Here is a 20,322-nt window from a genome sequence, read left to right as displayed (position 1 = left end):
ATATATAGAATATAGAGTATGGAATAAATAGTGTATAGGGATATACTGAGTATAACATATGGAATATATAGAATATAGAGTATGGAATAAATAGTGTATGGGATATACTGAGTATAACATATGGAATATATAGAATATAGAGTATGGAATAAATAGTGTATAGGGATATACTGAGTATAACATATGGAATATATAGAATATAGAGTATGGAATAAATAGTGTATGGGATATACTGAGTATAACATATGGAATATATAGAATATAGAGTATGGAATAAATAGTGTATAGGGATATACTGAGTATAACATATGGAATATATAGAATATAGAGTATGGAATAAATAGTGTATAGGGATATACTGAGTATAACATATGGAATATATAGAATATAGAGTATGGAATAAATAGTGTATAGGGATATAGTGAGTATAACGTATGGAATATATAGAATATAGAGTATGGAATAAATAGTGTATAGGGATATACTGAGTATAACATATGGAATATATAGAATATAGAGTATGGAATAAATAGTGTATAGGGATATACTGAGTATAACATATGGAATATATAGAATATAGAGTATGGAATAAATAGTGTATGGGATATACTGAGTATAACATATGGACTATATAGAATATAGAGTATGGAATAAATAGTGTATAGGGATATAGTGAGTGTAACATATGGGATATATAGAATATAGAGTATGGAATAAATAGTGTATAGGGATATACTGAGTATGACGTATGGAATATATAGAATATAGAGTATGGAATAAATAGTGTATAGGGATATACTGAGTATAACATATGGAATATATAGAATATAGAGTATGGAATAAATAGTGTATAGGGATATAGTGAGTATAACGTATGGAATATATAGAATATAGAGTATGGAATAAATAGTGTATAGGGATATACTGAGTATGACATATGGAATATATAGAATATAGAGTATGGAATAAATAGTGTATAGGGATATACTGAGTATAACATATGGAATATATAGAATATAGAGTATGGAATAAATAGTGTATAGGGATATACTGAGTATAACATATGGACTATATAGAATATAGAGTATGGAATAAATAGTGTATAGGGATATACTGAGTATAACATATGGAATATATAGAATATAGAGTATGGAATAAATAGTGTATGGGATATACTGAGTATAACATATGGACTATATAGAATATAGAGTATGGAATAAATAGTGTATAGGGATATACTGAGTATAACATATGGAATATATAGAATATAGAGTATGGAATAAATAGTGTATAGGGATATAGTGAGTATAACGTATGGAATATATAGAATATAGAGTATGGAATAAATAGTGTATAGGGATATAGTGAGTATAACGTATGGAATATATAGAATATAGAGTATGGAATAAATAGTGTATAGGGATATACTGAGTATGACATATGGAATATATAGAATATAGAGTATGGAATAAATAGTGTATGGGATATACTGAGTATAACATATGGACTATATAGAATATAGAGTATGGAATAAATAGTGTATAGGGATATACTGAGTATAACATATGGAATATATAGAATATAGAGTATGGAATAAATAGTGTATAGGGATATAGTGAGTATAACTTTGGGAATATATAGAATATAGAGTATGGAATAAATAGTGTATAGGGATATACTGAGTATGACATATGGAATATATAGAATATAGAGTATGGAATAAATAGTGTATAGGGATATACTGAGTATAACATATGGAATATATAGAATATAGAGTATGGAATAAATAGTGTATAGGGATATAGTGAGTGTAACGTATGGAATATATAGAATATAGAGTATGGGATAAATAGTGTATAGGGATATAGTGAGTGTAACGTATGGAATATATAGAATATAGAGTATGGAATAAATAGTGTATAGGGATATATTGAGTATGACATATGGAATATATAGAATATAGAGTATGGAATAAATAGTGTATAGGGATATAGTGAGTGTAACGTATGGAATATATAGAATATAGAGTATGGGATAAATAGTGTATAGGGATATAGTGAGTGTAACGTATGGAATATATAGAATATAGAGTATGGAATAAATAGCGTATGGGATATAGTGAGTGTAACGTATGGAATATATAGAATATAGAGTATGGAATAAATAGTGTATAGGGATATAGTGAGTATAACATATGGACTATATAGAATATAGAGTATGGAATAAATAGTGTATAGGGATATACTGAGTATAACATATGGAATATATAGAATGTAGAGTATGGAATAAATAGTGTATAGGGATATACTGAGTATAATATATGGAATATATAGAATATAGAGTATGGAATAAATAGTGTATAGGGATATACTGAGTATAACATATGGAATATATAGAATATAGAGTATGGGATAAATAGTGTATAGGGATATAGTGAGTGTAACGTATGGAATATATAGAATATAGAGTATGGAATAAATAGCGTATGGGATATACTGAGTATAACATATGGACTATATAGAATATAGAGTATGGAATAAATAGTGTATAGGGATATACTGAGTATAACATATGGAATATATAGAATATAGAGTATGGAATAAATAGTGCATAGGGATATACTGAGTATAACATATGGAATATATAGAATATAGAGTATGGAATAAATAGTGTATAGGGATATACTGAGTATAACATATGGAATATATAGAATATAGAGTATGGAATAAATAGTGTATAGGGATATACTGAGTATAACATATGGAATATATAGAATATAGAGTATGGAATAAATAGTGTATAGGGATATACTGAGTATAACATATGGAATATATAGAATATAGAGTATGGAATAAATAGTGTATAGGGATATAGTGAGTGTAATGTATGGAATATATAGAATATAGAGTATGGAATAAATAGCGTATGGGATATACTGAGTATAACATATGGAATATATAGAATATAGAGTATGGAATAAATAGTGTATAGGGATATACTGAGTATAACATATGGAATATATAGAATATAGAGTATGGAATAAATAGTGTATAGGGATATAGTGAGTGTAACGTATGGAATATATAGAATATAGAGTATGGGATAAATAGTGTATAGGGATATAGTGAGTGTAACGTATGGAATATATAGAATATAGAGTATGGAATAAATAGCGTATGGGATATACTGAGTATAACATATGGACTATATAGAATATAGAGTATGGAATAAATAGTGCATAGGGATATACTGAGTATAACATATGGAATATGTGACGAACCCTACTGCATAGACCTGTATTGCGGGTTCATCTGTTTCCATGGGATTCGTGGATTTCCTGTCCGTACGCTATTGGTTTTTCGTTTCCTAAAGTACCGAGTAAAACTACCGAACATCGGCCACCCAGAAGAGGAGTGTGCGGCTCATTAACACCTTGACCACAAATTAGAACGCTGTGGTTAACCGCAAACACCTCTCCATTCCATTTCATACGGGTGGTCGTCGTTCGTATGCCGACCACGAGGCGGCGGCCATTTTGGACACGAGGCGAATCAGCGGTGTTCGGTGCAAAACCCATGGATCTAAAAACGGACTCTTTATCTACCGAACACCGCTGGAGACGGCCGTCCCCCCTTTTATTCCCTTGGAGGCATACGAACACTGTTCCGTTCGGGGGTTTCTTCATCCGTATGAACTTACCCAGATAGCCGTCCCATGGAGTCCTTCGTACACCGAAAGACTTATGAGAGACTTTGACTCCATGGCGATTGGACTGTGTACTTCGGATCTGAGCGCTATTCGGCAGGAATATGCCCTCAGATTCAGGCTATCTGGGGATACGTTGCACGAACACTATATCTTCGGTACTTCGGATTTTATGTATTTTATTGCATTTTGTGTGTTTGTGTTTAAAATGGCGATGGTTCCTATCCTCGGAGTTAATTAGGTTTCTCCCTAATTATCTCCGGGATAGGAAGAAATGTCTTATGGGTAAAATGGGGAGGGCTTGTGTTATAGCCACTGCGATTGGCTACTGTTTAATATATTTTACAGTCTTCCACCAGGTCCCCTAGGGGAGTGTCTACCTGGTGGAGACCTGCATAAATACTGGGCAGGTAGCCCCCATTAAACACATTCTGCTTGACCTTCAAAACGGAGCTTTGTCTCGTTTGTGGAGGGATTGACTATTGGGACAGCGTTTTCGTTTATTTCTAGCTGTGGAAGGATTTCGGATGGATTACTGATCGGGAGTTACCGCATTCGTATGCTCCGGTCGGGAGTCTTATGATCGGTTATGCTGGAACTGCATTTCTGGAGAAAGGGGATTATCGGCTAAACGGCGGCTTCACTCTCCAGGCGGCGAGTGTCGTAACAATTGGTGGCAAGCGACGGGATGAATCCCACCGCCCTGAAGGCCAGCTACACACCCCGGATTGGAAATGCAATATGAGGAGTTAAGGCGTGCTACCCTTAAAGACATTTTGGAGCGCAGAGGACGATCAGCGAGCAATCTCAAGAAAAGAGAGATTATTGCTATATTGGTAGAGATGGATACAGCACAGGGAAGGGAGATAGCTAATGTGCCTGGCCTGCTGGATCTAACACCCGAGGAAATAGCGTTTAACCGGGCAGTTCAGATCAGGCTGGCACACTTTGGCCCCAACCCTGCAGCGGATATTGTAGTGCAAGTACAAGCCGCAGTAGCAGCACAACAGGCGCTCCAGAGAAGCGGAGCTGCAGCAGCAGAGGTACCCCATAATAACAATGGGAAGAAAAAGGTACCATTTGCTGCTTTTAAAAACTTTATTGAGACTGAAGGAGAGATAGACGGGTTCCTGGCGGACTTTGAACGACAGTGTGCTTTACACCAGGTACCCGCAGAAGAATGGGTTCCTATCCTCTCTGGGAAGTTATCCGGCCGGGCTAGTGAAGCTTTTCGGGCCATCCCAGAGGAGGAACTCACTAGCTACCGGACAGTAAAAGATGCTCTTTTGACCCGGTACGCTGTTACCCCTGAGGCGTACCGGAGGCGATTCCGGGACAATAATAAACAGGCTGGTGATTCCTATGTGGAATGGGCATGCCGGGTACACCGCACGGCAGCCCACTGGATGACAGGATGTCGAGCGGTAACTGGGGAAGAGGTGCTGCAAGTGTTCCTGCTAGAACACTGCTTTGACAAATTACCTGCAGGAGTTCGAGAGTGGGTCAGGGACCGTAAACCCGCTACCTTCCATGAAGCTGCTCGTCTGGCTGACGAATACACTGATGCCCGTAAGCTCGATCAGACAGCAGCCAAGGTCCCTGCCCGAGTGGAATACAAACCGGCAGCACCTCCAACCACCAACCTATATCACCCCCCAGCACAACGTACCCCCGCTATACCGCCCGCAACCAACCATGGGCAGTCAGCCCGATTCAACAAACGGGGTTACTCCAACCAGGTCCAGTGCTTTGGGTGCAAGCAGATGGGACATAAAAAACCAGAATGCCCTTTAAACCACGCCAACCAAGCACCATCCTGGAGAAACCCAGCCGGCGGAGCCCAGCAGCCACCTCAGCCTTCTGCTCACTGCCTGGAGCAGGAGGAGTTTTGGGGTTTCCTGCACGAAGCAGACCCAGTTCACGCAGCTCAGCAGGACAACCGCCAACACCACAGACAGACCGTTAAGTTGAACGGGAAAGAGGTCACTGGTCTAAGAGACACCGGGGCTACGATGACCTTGCTCCAAAAGAACCTGGTTTCGGAACACCAACACACCGGGAACACTGTGGCAGTAAGGGTGGCAGGAGGCGCCGTGTTCCGTCTGCCTGTTGCCCGGGTTCATTTGGACTGGGGAGCGGGAGCTGGACATGTGAATGTGGGGGTTATGAAGGACTTGCCTGCCGATGTTTTGCTGGGAAATGATTTGGCCCCTTTGATTTCCGCCTATGCTACTATGGGACCTGGCGAAGCCAACCCAGTGACTACCCGTGCTCAGACCCGTGCTGCTGGAACCGGCCCACCTGCTGCTGAGACCCAGGTAAGGACCGATTCCCCGACTGACACCCCGGGGCCGACGTTAGCTAGTTGGGATTCCCCGGAGGAGTTCGGGAGGGAAACCCAGACAGACCCATCTCTCCAGAGGTATAGAGGCAGAGCAGACACTGGAGAGGAGGGAGCAGAGGGGGAGCGGTATGAGTGGGTGGGGGACAGGTTATATCGGATCCCTAAGCCATCCCAGAAAAGTGTTGCCCCTCCGCCGAATCGACAGCTGGTAGTGCCCGTGAAATACCGGCGAGAGATTCTGCGGATAGGGCATGATGTCCCGCTAGCCTGACATCTAGGGTCCCGCCGCACAGGCCATAGGATTATGCAGAATTTCTTTTGGCCAGGAATTAACCAGGCTGTGCGGATATATTGTAGCACGTGTGACACTTGTCAACGGGTAGGGAAGCGGGGGGACCACCCAAAAGGTAGGCTTATGTCGATGCCTATTATTGGGGAGCCCTTTGCCCGCATAGCCGTTGATATTGTGGGTCCACTGGCCAGGGCTAGTCCATCTGGTAAGAAATACATTCTCACCGTGGTGGACTATGCCACTCGCTATCCAGAGGCAGTGGCGCTGTCTAACATAGAGGCAGAGACAGTTGCTGATGCCCTGGTTAGGATTTTTACCAGGGTCGGGTTCCCTCAAGAGATTCTCTCTGACCAGGGAACCCAATTTACCGCTGTGCTCACCCAGCAGCTGTGGAGGGTATGCGGCATTAAACCGATACTTAGTTCCCCATACCATCCACAGACTAACGGTCTCTGCGAGCGATTTAATGGCACCCTCAAACAGATGCTGAGGACCTTTTCTGACACTTGCCGAGACTGGGAGCGATTCCTGCCTCATCTGTTGTTTGCCTACAGAGAGGTGCCCCAGGAATCTACTGGGTTCTCCCCCTTTGAGCTGCTTTATGGGAGAAGGGTCCGCGGACCTCTAGATCTCATTAGAGGCCACTGGGAGGGGGAGACGGAGCAGGAAGGTACCCCCATAGTACCGTATGTTCTGGAACTTCGGGACCGCATGGAGAAACTGTCTCTGATGGTAAGAGAGAATCTCCGGGTGGCCCAGGGGAGACAGAAGGAATGGTACGATCGGGGTGCCCGACAGCGAGTATTCCAGGTTGGGCAGAAGGTACTGGTGCTCAAACCTGTGAAGGCGAACAAGATGCAGGCATCTTGGCAGGGCCCGTATAAAGTATTAGCCCAGGTGTGCGATACTACGTACCTTATAGCCAGCTGTTCAGATGACAGGATCCAGCGATCCTTTCATGTGAACATGCTAAAGGAATATCAGGAACGACCGGAGGATGTAGCCGCAGTGTGTGCCCCCGCTGCAGACGATACCGAAAGCTTACCCCTACCCGACCTATTAGCCAGAGGTGCCCAGACGGATCTGACTGAGCTCGTACAGCTAGGGGACAGGTTAAGCCCCGCGGAGAAGGAACAGGCGAAACAGCTTCTGTGGGAGAAGCAGGCGACGTTCTCCCAAGAACCCGGCTACACTACCCTAGCTGTACATAAGGTAGAGACCCCTGGACAGAACCCCTTACGACAGCCCCCTTACCGTATCCCTGAAGCAGTCCGAGAAGGAATGCGGAAGGAGATAGAGGAGATGACCCAGCTTGGGGTCATCGAGCACTCCGATAGCCCTTGGGCCTCCCCTGTAGTCCTGGTGCCTAAGAAAGATGGGACCACCCGGTTCTGTGTGGACTACAGGAGGCTCAACGAGCGGACCACCACTGACGCCTACCCGATGCCACGGGTAGACGAGTTATTAGACCGCATTGCCAGGGGACGCTACCTGACCACCATAGACCTGTGTAAGGGCTACTGGCAGATTCCCCTGGCCAAGGACGCCATCCCCAAGTCGGCCTTCGTCACCCCCTTTGGCTTATACCAATTTAAGGTTATGCCATTTGGGATGAAGAACGCCCCAGCTACCTTCCAACGAATGGTGGATAGGCTCCTTGATGGCTTCCAGGACTTTGCTTGTGCATACCTGGATGATATTGCGATCTACAGTGAGTCCTGGGAGGAACACCTGGTACACGTAGGGGTAGTACTGGATAAAATTCGGGCCGCTGGCCTGACGTTGAAGCCAGAGAAGTGTCATCTAGGTATGGCTGAGGTACAATACTTGGGTCACAGGGTGGGGTGTGGGAGCCAGAGACCAGAGCCGGCCAAGATAGAGGCAGTAGCGAACTGGCCCACACCTATAACCAAGACCCAAGTATTGGCCTTCCTAGGGACTGCAGGGTATTACAGACGCTTTGTCCCCGACTATAGCTCGATAGCTAAACCCCTGACAGACCTGACTAAGAAGAACCTCCCTAAGCAGGTCCTGTGGTCTCCAGCTTGTGAAGCTGCGTTTCAAGCACTTAAGCAGGCCCTCGTGAATGCCCCTGTCCTGGCTGCCCCACTTCCTAACAAACGTTTTCTCGTCCATACAGATGCTTCCATGTATGGACTGGGGGCTGTGCTAAGCCAGGTCGGGGAAGATGGAGGAGAACACCCTGTCGCATACCTCAGTCGAAAGCTGTTACCCCGGGAAGTGAGTTATGCGGCAGTAGAGAAAGAGTGTTTGGCCCTGGTCTGGGCATTGAAGAAATTGAGCCCCTATTTGTATGGACAGGAATTTTCCCTTATCACGGACCACAATCCCCTTGTTTGGCTTAACCGGGTCTCGGGAGACAATGGTAGACTGCTGCGGTGGAGTTTAGCATTACAGCCATATAACTTCACCATCAGCTACCGACCCGGTAAGCAGAATGGGAATGCAGATGGGTTATCCCGGCAAACCGACGTCCTTGCTACTTCCTAGTCCGGTCATCCCCACGTTGACCCGCTAAAGGGCCAAGCCGGGTCTGCCGGAGTGTTCCACAAGGGGGGAGCCGTGTGACGAACCCTACTGCATAGACCTGTATTGCGGGTTCATCTGTTTCCATGGGATTCGTGGATTTCCTGTCCGTACGCTATTGGTTTTTCGTTTCCTAAAGTACCGAGTAAAACTACCGAACATCGGCCACCCAGAAGAGGAGTGTGCGGCTCATTAACACCTTGACCACAAATTAGAACGCTGTGGTTAACCGCAAACACCTCTCCATTCCATTTCATACGGGTGGTCGTCGTTCGTATGCCGACCACGAGGCGGCGGCCATTTTGGACACGAGGCGAATCAGCGGTGTTCGGTGCAAAACCCATGGATCTAAAAATGGACTCTTTATCTACCGAACACCGCTGGAGACGGCCGTCCCCCCTTTTATTCCCTTGGAGGCATACGAACACTGTTCCGTTCGGGGGTTTCTTCATCCGTATGAACTTACCCAGATAGCCGTCCCATGGAGTCCTTCGTACACCGAAAGACTTATGAGAGACTTTGACTCCATGGCGATTGGACTGTGTACTTCGGATCTGAGCGCTATTCGGCAGGAATATGCCCTCAGATTCAGGCTATCTGGGGATACGTTGCACGAACACTATATCTTCGGTACTTCGGATTTTATGTATTTTATTGCATTTTGTGTGTTTGTGTTTAAAATGGCGATGGTTCCTATCCTCGGAGTTAATTAGGTTTCTCCCTAATTATCTCCGGGATAGGAAGAAATGTCTTATGGGTAAAATGGGGAGGGCTTGTGTTATAGCCACTGCGATTGGCTACTGTTTAATATATTTTACAGTCTTCCACCAGGTCCCCTAGGGGAGTGTCTACCTGGTGGAGACCTGCATAAATACTGGGCAGGTAGCCCCCATTAAACACATTCTGCTTGACCTTCAAAACGGAGCTTTGTCTCGTTTGTGGAGGGATTGACTATTGGGACAGCGTTTTCGTTTATTTCTAGCTGTGGAAGGATTTCGGATGGATTACTGATCGGGAGTTACCGCATTCGTATGCTCCGGTCGGGAGTCTTATGATCGGTTATGCTGGAACTGCATTTCTGGAGAAAGGGGATTATCGGCTAAACGGCGGCTTCACTCTCCAGGCGGCGAGTGTCGTAACAGAATATATAGAATATAGAGTATGGAATAAATAGTGTATAGGGATATACTGAGTATAACATATGGAATATATAGAATATAGAGTATGGAATAAATAGTGTATAGGGATATACTGAGTATAACATATGGAATATATAGAATATAGAGTATGGGATAAATAGTGTATAGGGATATAGTGAGTGTAACGTATGGAATATATAGAATATAGAGTATGGAATAAATAGCGTATGGGATATACTGAGTATAACATATGGACTATATAGAATATAGAGTATGGAATAAATAGTGTATAGGGATATACTGAGTATAACATATGGAATATATAGAATATAGAGTATGGAATAAATAGTGCATAGGGATATACTGAGTATAACATATGGAATATATAGAATATAGAGTATGGAATAAATAGTGTATAGGGATATACTGAGTATAACATATGGAATATATAGAATATAGAGTATGGAATAATAGTGTATAGGGATATACTGAGTATAACATATGGAATATATAGAATATAGAGTATGGAATAAATAGTGTATGGGATATACTGAGTATAACATATGGAATATATAGAATATAGAGTATGGAATAAATAGTGTATAGGGATATACTGAGTATAACATATGGAATATATAGAATATAGAGTATGGAATAAATAGCGTATGGGATATACTGAGTATAACATATGGACTATATAGAATATAGAGTATGGAATAAATAGTGTATAGGGATATAGTGAGTGTAATGTATGGAATATATAGAATATAGAGTATGGAATAAATAGCGTATGGGATATACTGAGTATAACATATGGAATATATAGAATATAGAGTATGGAATAAATAGTGTATAGGGATATAGTGAGTGTAATGTATGGAATATATAGAATATAGAGTATGGAATAAATAGCGTATGGGATATACTGAGTATAACATATGGAATATATAGAATATAGAGTATGGAATAAATAGTGTATAGGGATATACTGAGTATAACATATGGAATATATAGAATATAGAGTATGGAATAAATAGTGTATAGGGATATAGTGAGTGTAACGTATGGAATATATAGAATATAGAGTATGGAATAAATAGTGTATAGGGATATACTGAGTATAACATATGGAATATATAGAATATAGAGTATGGAATATATAGAATATAGAGTATGGAATAAATAGCGTATGGGATATAGTGAGTATAACGTATGGAATATATAGAATATAGAGTATGGAATAAATAGCGTATGGGATATAGTGAGTATAACGTATGGAATATATAGAATATAGAGTATGGAATAAATAGCGTATGGGATATAGTGAGTATAACGTATGGAATATATAGAATATAGAGTATGGAATAAATAGTGTATAGGGATATACTGAGTATAACATATGGAATATATAGAATATAGAGTATGGAATATATAGAATATAGAGTATGGAATAAATAGCGTATGGGATATACTGAGTATAACATATGGACTATATAGAATATAAAGTATGGAATAAATAGTTGTGGGAACACTGACTGGATATAGAGTGATACCTCGTGGGAACACTGACTGGATATAGAGTGATACCTCGTGGGAACACTGACTGCATGTAGAGTGATACCTCGTGGGAACACTGACTGCATTTAGAGTGATACCTCGTGGGAACACTGACTGCATATAGAGTGATACCTCGTGGGGAAACTGACTGGATATAGAGGGATACCTCGTGGGAACACTGACTGGATATAGAGTAATATCTCGTGGAAACACTGACTGCATGTAGAGTGATACCTCGTGGGAACACTGACTGGATATAGAGGGATACCTCGTGGGAACACTGACTGCATATAGAGTGATACCTTGTGGGAACACTGACTGGATATAGAGTGATACCTCGTGGGAACACTGACTGGATATAGAGTGATACCTCGTGGGAACACTGACTGGATATAGAGTGATACCTCGTGGGAACACTGACTGGATATAGAGTGATACCTCGTGGGAACACTGACTGGATATAGAGGGATACCTCGTGGGAACACTGACTGCATGTAGAGTGATACCTTGTGGGAATACTGACTGGATATAGAGTGATACCTCGTGGGAACACTGACTGGATATAGAGTGATACCTCATGGGAACACTGACTGCATATAGAGTGATACCTCATGGGAAAACTGACTGGATATAGAGTGATACCTCGTGGGAACACTGACTGGATATAGAGTGATACCTCGTGGGAAAACTGACTGGATATAGAGGGATACCTCGTGGGAAAACTGACTGGATATAGAGTGATACCTCATGGGAAAACTGACTGGATATGGAGTGATACCTCGTGGGAACACTGACTGCATGTAGAGTGATACCTCGTGGGAACACTGACTGCATGTAGAGCGATACCTCGTGGGAACATTGACTGGATTTAGAGTGATACCTCATGGGAACACTGACTGGATATAGAGTGATACCTCGTGGGAACACTGACTGCATGTAGAGTGATACCTTGTGGGAATACTGACTGGATATAGAGTGATACCTCGTGGGAACACTGACTGGATATAGAGTGATACCTCGTGGGAAAACTGACTGCATGTAGAGTGATACCTCATGGGAACATTGACTGGATATAGAGTGATACCTCTTGGGAAAACTGACTGGATATAGAGTGATACCTCGTGGGAACACTGACTGGATATAGAGTGATACCTCATGGGAACACTGACTGCATATAGAGTGATACCTCGTGGATTTTTTGCCGATACACTGCCCACGCTGGTCCCAGGTGGCGTATCCTCCGGAACGGTGATTTCATACCGGGGTTGCAGGAATGTCGGAATGGGAGCAGAACTTGGCAATATGCTGATATTCACCCGGGCGTTCATCTCAGCCTTGACTCCTCCCCCATCCTGAGACCCAACCTCCAGGTGCAGGACAGATCCCACCCTGGCGGAGAGCGAGAGTGCCACAAAAATCGTGCCTGAGGAATGCATACACAAAGCAGTAAAACGACGTGATAGCAATCAGCTCAATATAAAATAACTCTGCTACACATTTCATAAATTGCCCCTGACCTGTATTTGCGTCGAGACGGAAAAGTGGGGGGCTGTTTCCTGATACAATGTGGTAGTTGAGGGTGCCATGGATCCCCTCATCCTTGTCTCGTGCAGTCACGGTTAATATTGGTGTCCCTGGGAGGCTGGTAACACTCACACTAGCTCCATAATCCACGGGATAGAACACTGGGCGATTATCATTCACGTCTTCCAGTGAAATCCGGACAAGACAGGACGTGCTTAGCCCCCCCTAAAAAAAAAAAAAAATCATTGACACAAACGCTTTTTGCTCTATGTGATCTTTTGAGTCATGTATATGAAGTACACACTACATGTATATAATTGATCATATGTGCAAGAAGCACGATATGTGTACGCATTGCATTGTATATATTATGTGTATGTATAGAGTCACGCATGTAAGGTACACAGTATGTGTGTGTATTGGATCTCAAATGTAAGGTACACAGTATGTAATGTGTCATGCATATAAACTATGCCGTACGTGTGATGTAGAATTATTAAAAACCTGTATTGCACCTGTGTTGAATTTTTGCACTAACTCCATTTTAAACCACATTACCTGACAGATCCTCCATTTTAAACTACATTACATGACAGAATTTCCTAACAGCATTTAGTGTAATGAATAGAGACTGTATTTTCTATAAAGACATGACTAACCCCGGAATTATTGAATCTCCTGTAACATGCAACAAAGTATAGCCAAGGCCATGGGAAGCTGGCCTAATGAAATGTTCTATTCCTAAAAAGAACCCTGAACCTGACCACGAGTCTGACATCACTAACTACGCAAAATGACGCCCAAGCCCCCCCTTCCCACCGAGTAAGCCTCGTGCTGGGTAAGATGGCGCTTGAGCCATCTGTCCACACCCGTGTCCAGAACAATACCACCTCCCGGTGGGAGGACACCTAGCTAACCACTTAGTTCTTGAGCCAATTAATAATATTGATGGGTGGACATTGACATAGCCACTTAACATTTAATCCAATTAATGATGTTTATTTACTGATATCTTGATATTCAATGATGATGTAATTTTGCTTTTATAAGGGTCTGCGAGCCCGCTTTTAATCAGATGCCATTAAATTTTCTCGAAGTTATTTTAACCTGAACTCCGTGTGTCAGTGTGAATTTACTTCTGCGTATACGCAATTTAATCATCTCAGATTTGGACAGGAACAGATAGATATTTAAACATATTTGTTTATTTCTAAATTAATCTACATCACGTGTATGTATTGAATCACCCATTTATTGTACACATTATATGTATGCATTAAATCACACATTTATTGTACACAGTATATGTGTGTATCGTATCACGCATGTATAGTACACAGTGTGTGTGTGTATCGGATTGCGACGAACTACACTTCGCCAGTGGTTTTTGGAGGGGCCTGCTTGCCCGCCTCCTACCCTGGGACTATGGGCCCATGTTCAAAAGTACTGTTTCTGCCCCTTGAACTTTTAACTGGAACAGATTCAAACATGTGGCGGCGGCTGTAACGGACCGTTTCAGCAGACAAAGGGTTAAAATCCGTTTAGGCGATATTCCCCTTTCAGATATAAAGGCAGCTACTGTAGAACCTCAAACTCCCGAATTGAATACAAGGGAACACACCAAACTCCCGAACTGCATGAAAGGGAATAAGGTAGCACTCCAAACTCCCGAACCGGAACCTCACGAATATCTGCCAGCAGACGAACAGGAAAAGCTCCCAAGCGGCTTACACTCCTGGAAATCAGTCTCTATCAGCATACAGTAAATCCCCCCAAAGACGAGACAGAGCTCCGTGTTGAGGGTCAAGCAGTGGTCTGGTTTATTATGGGCTACCCGCCCAATATTTATGCAGGTCTCCCACCTGGTGGACACTCCCCTAGGGGACCAAATGGGAGACTGCAACAAAAGACAGACATGTATCACTTTAGGACATACAGTCACAATACTTTCCCACAATGCATCCTGGCTTCCTCCCCTCTGCCCTGGAGATAATTGAGAAGTAATTCAATTATCTCCCAGGACAGAGGCAAGACTCCATTATGCACGTGGTGAACACAAGATACAATATTACTTTAAAATACACAAAGTTACTTTTTGCAATAAAACACAGACATGTAACATATCCCCAGATAGCTCAGGTCTGAGTGCACGTTATTAGGTGAATGGCACTCAGACCACACGAATACAGTTTAATCGCCATGGAGCCAAAGTCTTTAATTACACGAATAGGCTCCATGGCATAGCTATCTGAGTTAAAACATTCCCCCAGCATAAAATACCGAATTTACATACATTTGTTAAATCGGTACGAATTAGAACCAGGGGCTGGAGGCTCAGCGGTGCTTAGCTGACACAGTGTCCGGGTTTGGCGTAGGAAAGCCGGGCAGAAAAGCGCTGGCTGCCCGGGGAGATCCAGAACACCGCCATCGTGTGGCGGCTAGGTGTAACTGTGACCACCCAGTAACAGTCAATTAAGCTGCGGTTAACCGCAGCTACTGGGTGGTCAATTGCCGGCACACGCTCGTTAAGCCGCGTTTAACCGCAGCTTCAGGGAGGTAAATGGAGGGCACACGCCAGTGTCTGGGTGGTCAATTGACGGCGCCTGCCGGCTCCCCACGGCTCTGGGGAGGCTAAGAAAGGGCTGTTTGTTCGGTAGATAGAATCTACCGAACGGCTGTGCAGAAAGGAATAAATAAATCTATCTGCACAGTAAAATTAACCGTTTAACTGCCGGTCCATAATCCAAAGGCAGCAGGCGGGCAACCAGGCTCCTCCAATGCAATGTGGCGAGATTGTTCTCGTCACATCTCTCCCCTTTTCCAAACAGACCAACAGGGTACCTGGCCTCCTGCCGGTCAGTGCCCTTGTTAGTCCAGCAGCCCACCCACAAGACAGAAACAGCAGTACAGCCCACCCACAATAAATGGCTACTACACCTGGGTAGAGGAGAAACTTGTCCATGTCCAGGTGCCTCACCACGGCTGTGTGGGGAATTAGTAAGCTGCCTTGGTGGGTTGCTGAGTGGGCAGAGACCAGCGGTACTCTGCCCTGATGCCAGTACTACCGCGGGAGTAGTCTGGTTGAAGCCTGGTTGCTGGAGACTGACTGTCTCCCCTTTGGATAATCTAAGCTGTCGTTGGGGAGAGGGGGTAACAGGCTCCTCTCCTGATAGAACACTCTGCCGCTGGGGAAAGGAGACTGGGCTCTCTATTCCCTGCACATTAATGATCCGCTGCTGGGGAGAGGTGGTAGCAAGCTCCTCTCTCATACATATTTCCAGCCTCTGTGGAGGGAGACCGACTGTCTCTACTCCTAATACAGAGTCCTGCTGCTGGGGAAAGGAGACTGGGCTATCTATTGCCTGCTGGACACTCTGCCGCTGGGGAATGGAGACTAGGCTCCCAATTCCCGGCACATCACTCGGCCGCTGGGGAATGGAGACTGGGCTCCCAATTCCCAGAAAATCACACTGCTGCTGGGGGGCAGGAACAACTACCTCTGCCCCCTGTAACTCAGCCTGCCGCTGGGGAGGGAGGATGCTGCTCTCCTCTCCCTGCACTTCACACTGCCTTCCCGGCATATCACTATGCTGCTGGAGGGCAGGAACAACTACCTCTGCCCCCTTTAACTCAGCCTGCCGCTGGGGAGGGAGGACGCTGCTCTCCTCTCCCTGGACTTTACACTGCCGCTGGGGAATGGAGACTGGGCTCCCAATTCCCTGCAGGACCGGTGGAGAGACCTCGGTCCCATCTCCACCGGCCACCTGGGGTTCTTCCCAGTAAAACTCTGCAGTATCTGCCCAGCTGAATGGGTCTGGATCTGGGTCTCCGCTTCCCTGCTGAGCCTTCTCACTGGAGTGGAACAGATTTTGGTAGCCCTGTTCCAGCTCCATCTCCCGGGTCACCAGGTGGACCAGGTCTTGCTCAATTTCGTGAGTGTTGTCCCAGTCATACCTGCTCTCCCTCCACTCCAAGAGATCACTCAACCGGGCTTGTGTAGGGCTCCCAAACTCGGGCTCTGAAAAAGACTCCCATAACAAGCCAGGACCATCAAGCTTATGTACAGTAACTGGGAGTGTTCAAATGTAAAACTCTTGTAAAGAGTTTTTATTGGTAAAGTTTTTATTGGATTGTGCATTTCATGTCCTGTGCCCCACAAGGTCCACGTGGGCGGTAAACTTGTGGGGAAATACTGTATAAAAGAAGCAGCTGTCCCATTAAACCTTCAGTTCTGCTTAACCCTCAATACGTAGCCTCGTCTCGTTATTCTAAGGAACCTGCATCCAGCTAATCACTAGCTCTAGTAGCTCTGCCACTCTCTCTCTCTCTACACTGATCCACCTGATGGGACATCGGGAATACACTGCAGCACAGCCTCTCGCCAGGGAAAAGGACGTCTCCAACGTCATATACCTCTCTAACCACCAGGTTGGCTGTTACACGGATCATGCATGTATAGTATACAGTATGTGTGTGTATCAGATCACGCATGTAAGGTACACAGTATGTGTGTATCAGATAACGCATGTATAGTACACAATATGTGTGTGTATTGGATCATGCATGTATAGTACACAGTATGTGTGTGTATGGGATCACGCATGTATTGTACCCAGTATGCATGTGTACCGGATCACACATGTATAGTACACAGAATGTGTATATATTGGATCACAAATGTATTGTAAACAGTATGTGTGTGTGTATGGGATCACACATGTATAGTACACAGTATGTGTGTGTATCGAATCACGCATGTAAGGTACACAGTATGTGTGTGTATCAGATAACGCATGTATAATACACAGTATGTGTGTGTATCGGATCACACATGTATTGTATGCAGTATGTGTGTGTATCAGATCTTGCATGTATAGTACACAGTATGTCTTTGTATCGAATCACGCATGTAAGGTACACAGTATTTTTGTGTATCGGATCACGCATGTATTGTACACAGTATGTGTGTGTATCGGATCACACATGTATTGTGTGACGAAGTGCCCTTCGCCTCTTGTGCCTGGAGATGACTAATTGCCAGCCTCTCGCCATGTGACTATGGTCCCTTTGAGACTTTGCCAGTAAAAAACACTATTTGGACTTATTGGTGTTTAAAAGACTGTTCTGGTCCTTTAAATGGAACTGGCTGCTTTGTCCCTCCTCAATCTCTCATCAGCCCTTGCTAAACTTTAACCCCATGGCAATTTTATTCTGTTCGTGGGATCTGAGCGCTCAATATGTCCGAACAGCGCTCAGATCCCACGAACAGAATAAAATCGCCATGGGGTTAAAGTTTAGCACGGGCTGATGAGAGATTGAGGAGGGACAAAGCAGCCAGTTCCATTTATCTGGGGATAGGTTGAATGTAGGGGCTCTGTTCAGTATAATAGGTGTTAAGACACTCCCGGCAAAAAGGAGTGAAACCGCCGCTTAGTAGAGCTTCCTCTTTCAGGGATACAGGCACGACTACTTTAGAACCCCAAACTACCGAACTGCGTACCAGTAATACTTTAAACTCCCGAATGGTAATTCCACGAATCGCTGCTAACAGACGAACCTACAAAGCATCCAGCAGTCAGTCTCTATCCGTGTATAGCAAATCCCCCCAATCACGAGACCAAGCTCCATATTGAGGGTAAAACAAGATCTGGCTTTAATGAGGGCTACCTGCCCGTATTTTCAGCACTGAAAAGTAAGGCAATATCCCAAATCCCCCAGTAACCGGACGAAACACAGTTCTGGGAGTCAACTGAGGTCTTTATTCACAGCTTCCAGTATTTATGCAAGTCCCCATGCAAGGGGTTTCCTTACTGATATAACAGGGGTAATACAGTAAGGGACTACATGGGGCACTTAACAGTTGGAGCAATTCTCCCATCAGGCACTGCTGCACGAGCGGGACACTCCCACTGAAATACACCGTTAAGTGGATTATCCCTCCATGCAGCAGAACCGGCATTTTACATTTAAATCTCTAACTCCAATAATATTCACTTTATTTACATGAACGGACGTTCGGTAGATAGCTGGGGTTTGAGTGCACATTTCGTGTGATTACCGCTCAGATCCCAGCTAAAACAACCGAACGCCGCACAAAATACATTTCCTTATTAAAGTCGTTTAAAAGTACGGAACACCGATGGGGAACCACAATAGGAGAAGACCGGAGCTCCCGAACGGCCTGGAAGTACAGCGGTGTTCGTGTCGTCGAGTAGCCGTTTTCAGTTCCACGCGCTCGACGACCAAACACCGCTGGGGAGACAAAGGATCCAAGATGGCCGACCGTCGCGTGGTCGGTAGTCGAACAACGGCCACCTAGGAACGCACTTAATTACCGATTGCAACAATGTGTGTGGGCTTGGGTTCGGTACATAACCCAAGTGTGTGGGCTTGGGTTCGGTACATAATTCGTTTCACGAACAGCTGGTAAAACAGCTGTTCGGGAAACAACTAGGTAAATGCTAGCGGCTTTCGGCTGCTAGCATACGAATGCTATAGGAATACAGACACAGATACATTTCTATACAGCAAGCACAGTACATTAAACAGAATAGGACAGCAATGTTCTGGACAACCTTTAGAGACACAGTTTTCTAGTCTGAAGTGGCTAGGTTTGCCACAGTAACATTGTGGAAAATCTTGCTCATTAAACAGACCTGCTTGACCCTTTCTTGAAGCCTTGGCTCATGCTTGGGGGATGGGAAAACTACACTCTGGAGATTGCTATAATCACACATACTCCCCAGAGTAAGCTCTTGTAAGAGCTGTTCTTGTTCCTGCTACGCTCTCTGGAGGAAGAGAGGCCTGCCCACTGGAAGCTGAATCCTGGCCAGGGTGGGTGAAGGACGGCGAGTCCCTGGCGCAGCTGCATCGCTGGAAGTGGGGTCTTTAGTGCTGATGGTGTCGGTTGGAGTGCTTGGAGTCCTCAGCAAGCACTAGGAGCATCGATTGGCGGAGGTACTCGGTCGGAGTGCCAGCGTGTCAGCGTTCCATCACATATACAGTACAATGTATGGGATCACGCATGTATAGTACACAGTATGTGTATATATTGGATCACAAATGTATAGTACGCAGTATGTGTGTGCATCGAATCACGCATGTATAGTACAAAGTATGCAATTGGTCATACAGGTAAAGTACACCGTATGTGTATGTATTGGATCACGCATATAAGGTACACAGTATGTGTGTGTATCGGATCACGCATGTAT

The 20,322-nt window shown here is 44.2% G+C and overlaps 1 protein-coding gene across 4 annotated transcripts in view; it reads right to left on the bottom strand.

The window, feature by feature from the left end:
* Positions 1–20,322, bottom strand: part of DCHS1 (dachsous cadherin-related 1) — a 194,304-nt gene that overhangs the window by 113,188 nt on the left and 60,794 nt on the right. For all 4 annotated transcript variants that reach the window (XM_063433387.1, XM_063433373.1, XM_063433379.1 and 1 more), the window contains exons 5-6: positions 13,102–13,333; positions 12,771–13,007 (exon numbers count right to left, since the gene is read on the bottom strand). In XM_063433387.1, coding sequence (XP_063289457.1) covers positions 12,771–13,007; positions 13,102–13,333 — 469 coding nt within the window. The remainder of the gene's footprint in view (positions 1–12,770; positions 13,008–13,101; positions 13,334–20,322) is intronic.

This window comes from Pelobates fuscus, chromosome 1 (assembly GCF_036172605.1).
Source record: "Pelobates fuscus isolate aPelFus1 chromosome 1, aPelFus1.pri, whole genome shotgun sequence".
NCBI classification, from domain to species: Eukaryota; Metazoa; Chordata; class Amphibia; order Anura; family Pelobatidae; genus Pelobates; species Pelobates fuscus.
The sequence above is the reverse complement of the archived record's forward strand: the minus strand, read 5'-3'. Positions and strand labels throughout refer to the sequence as shown.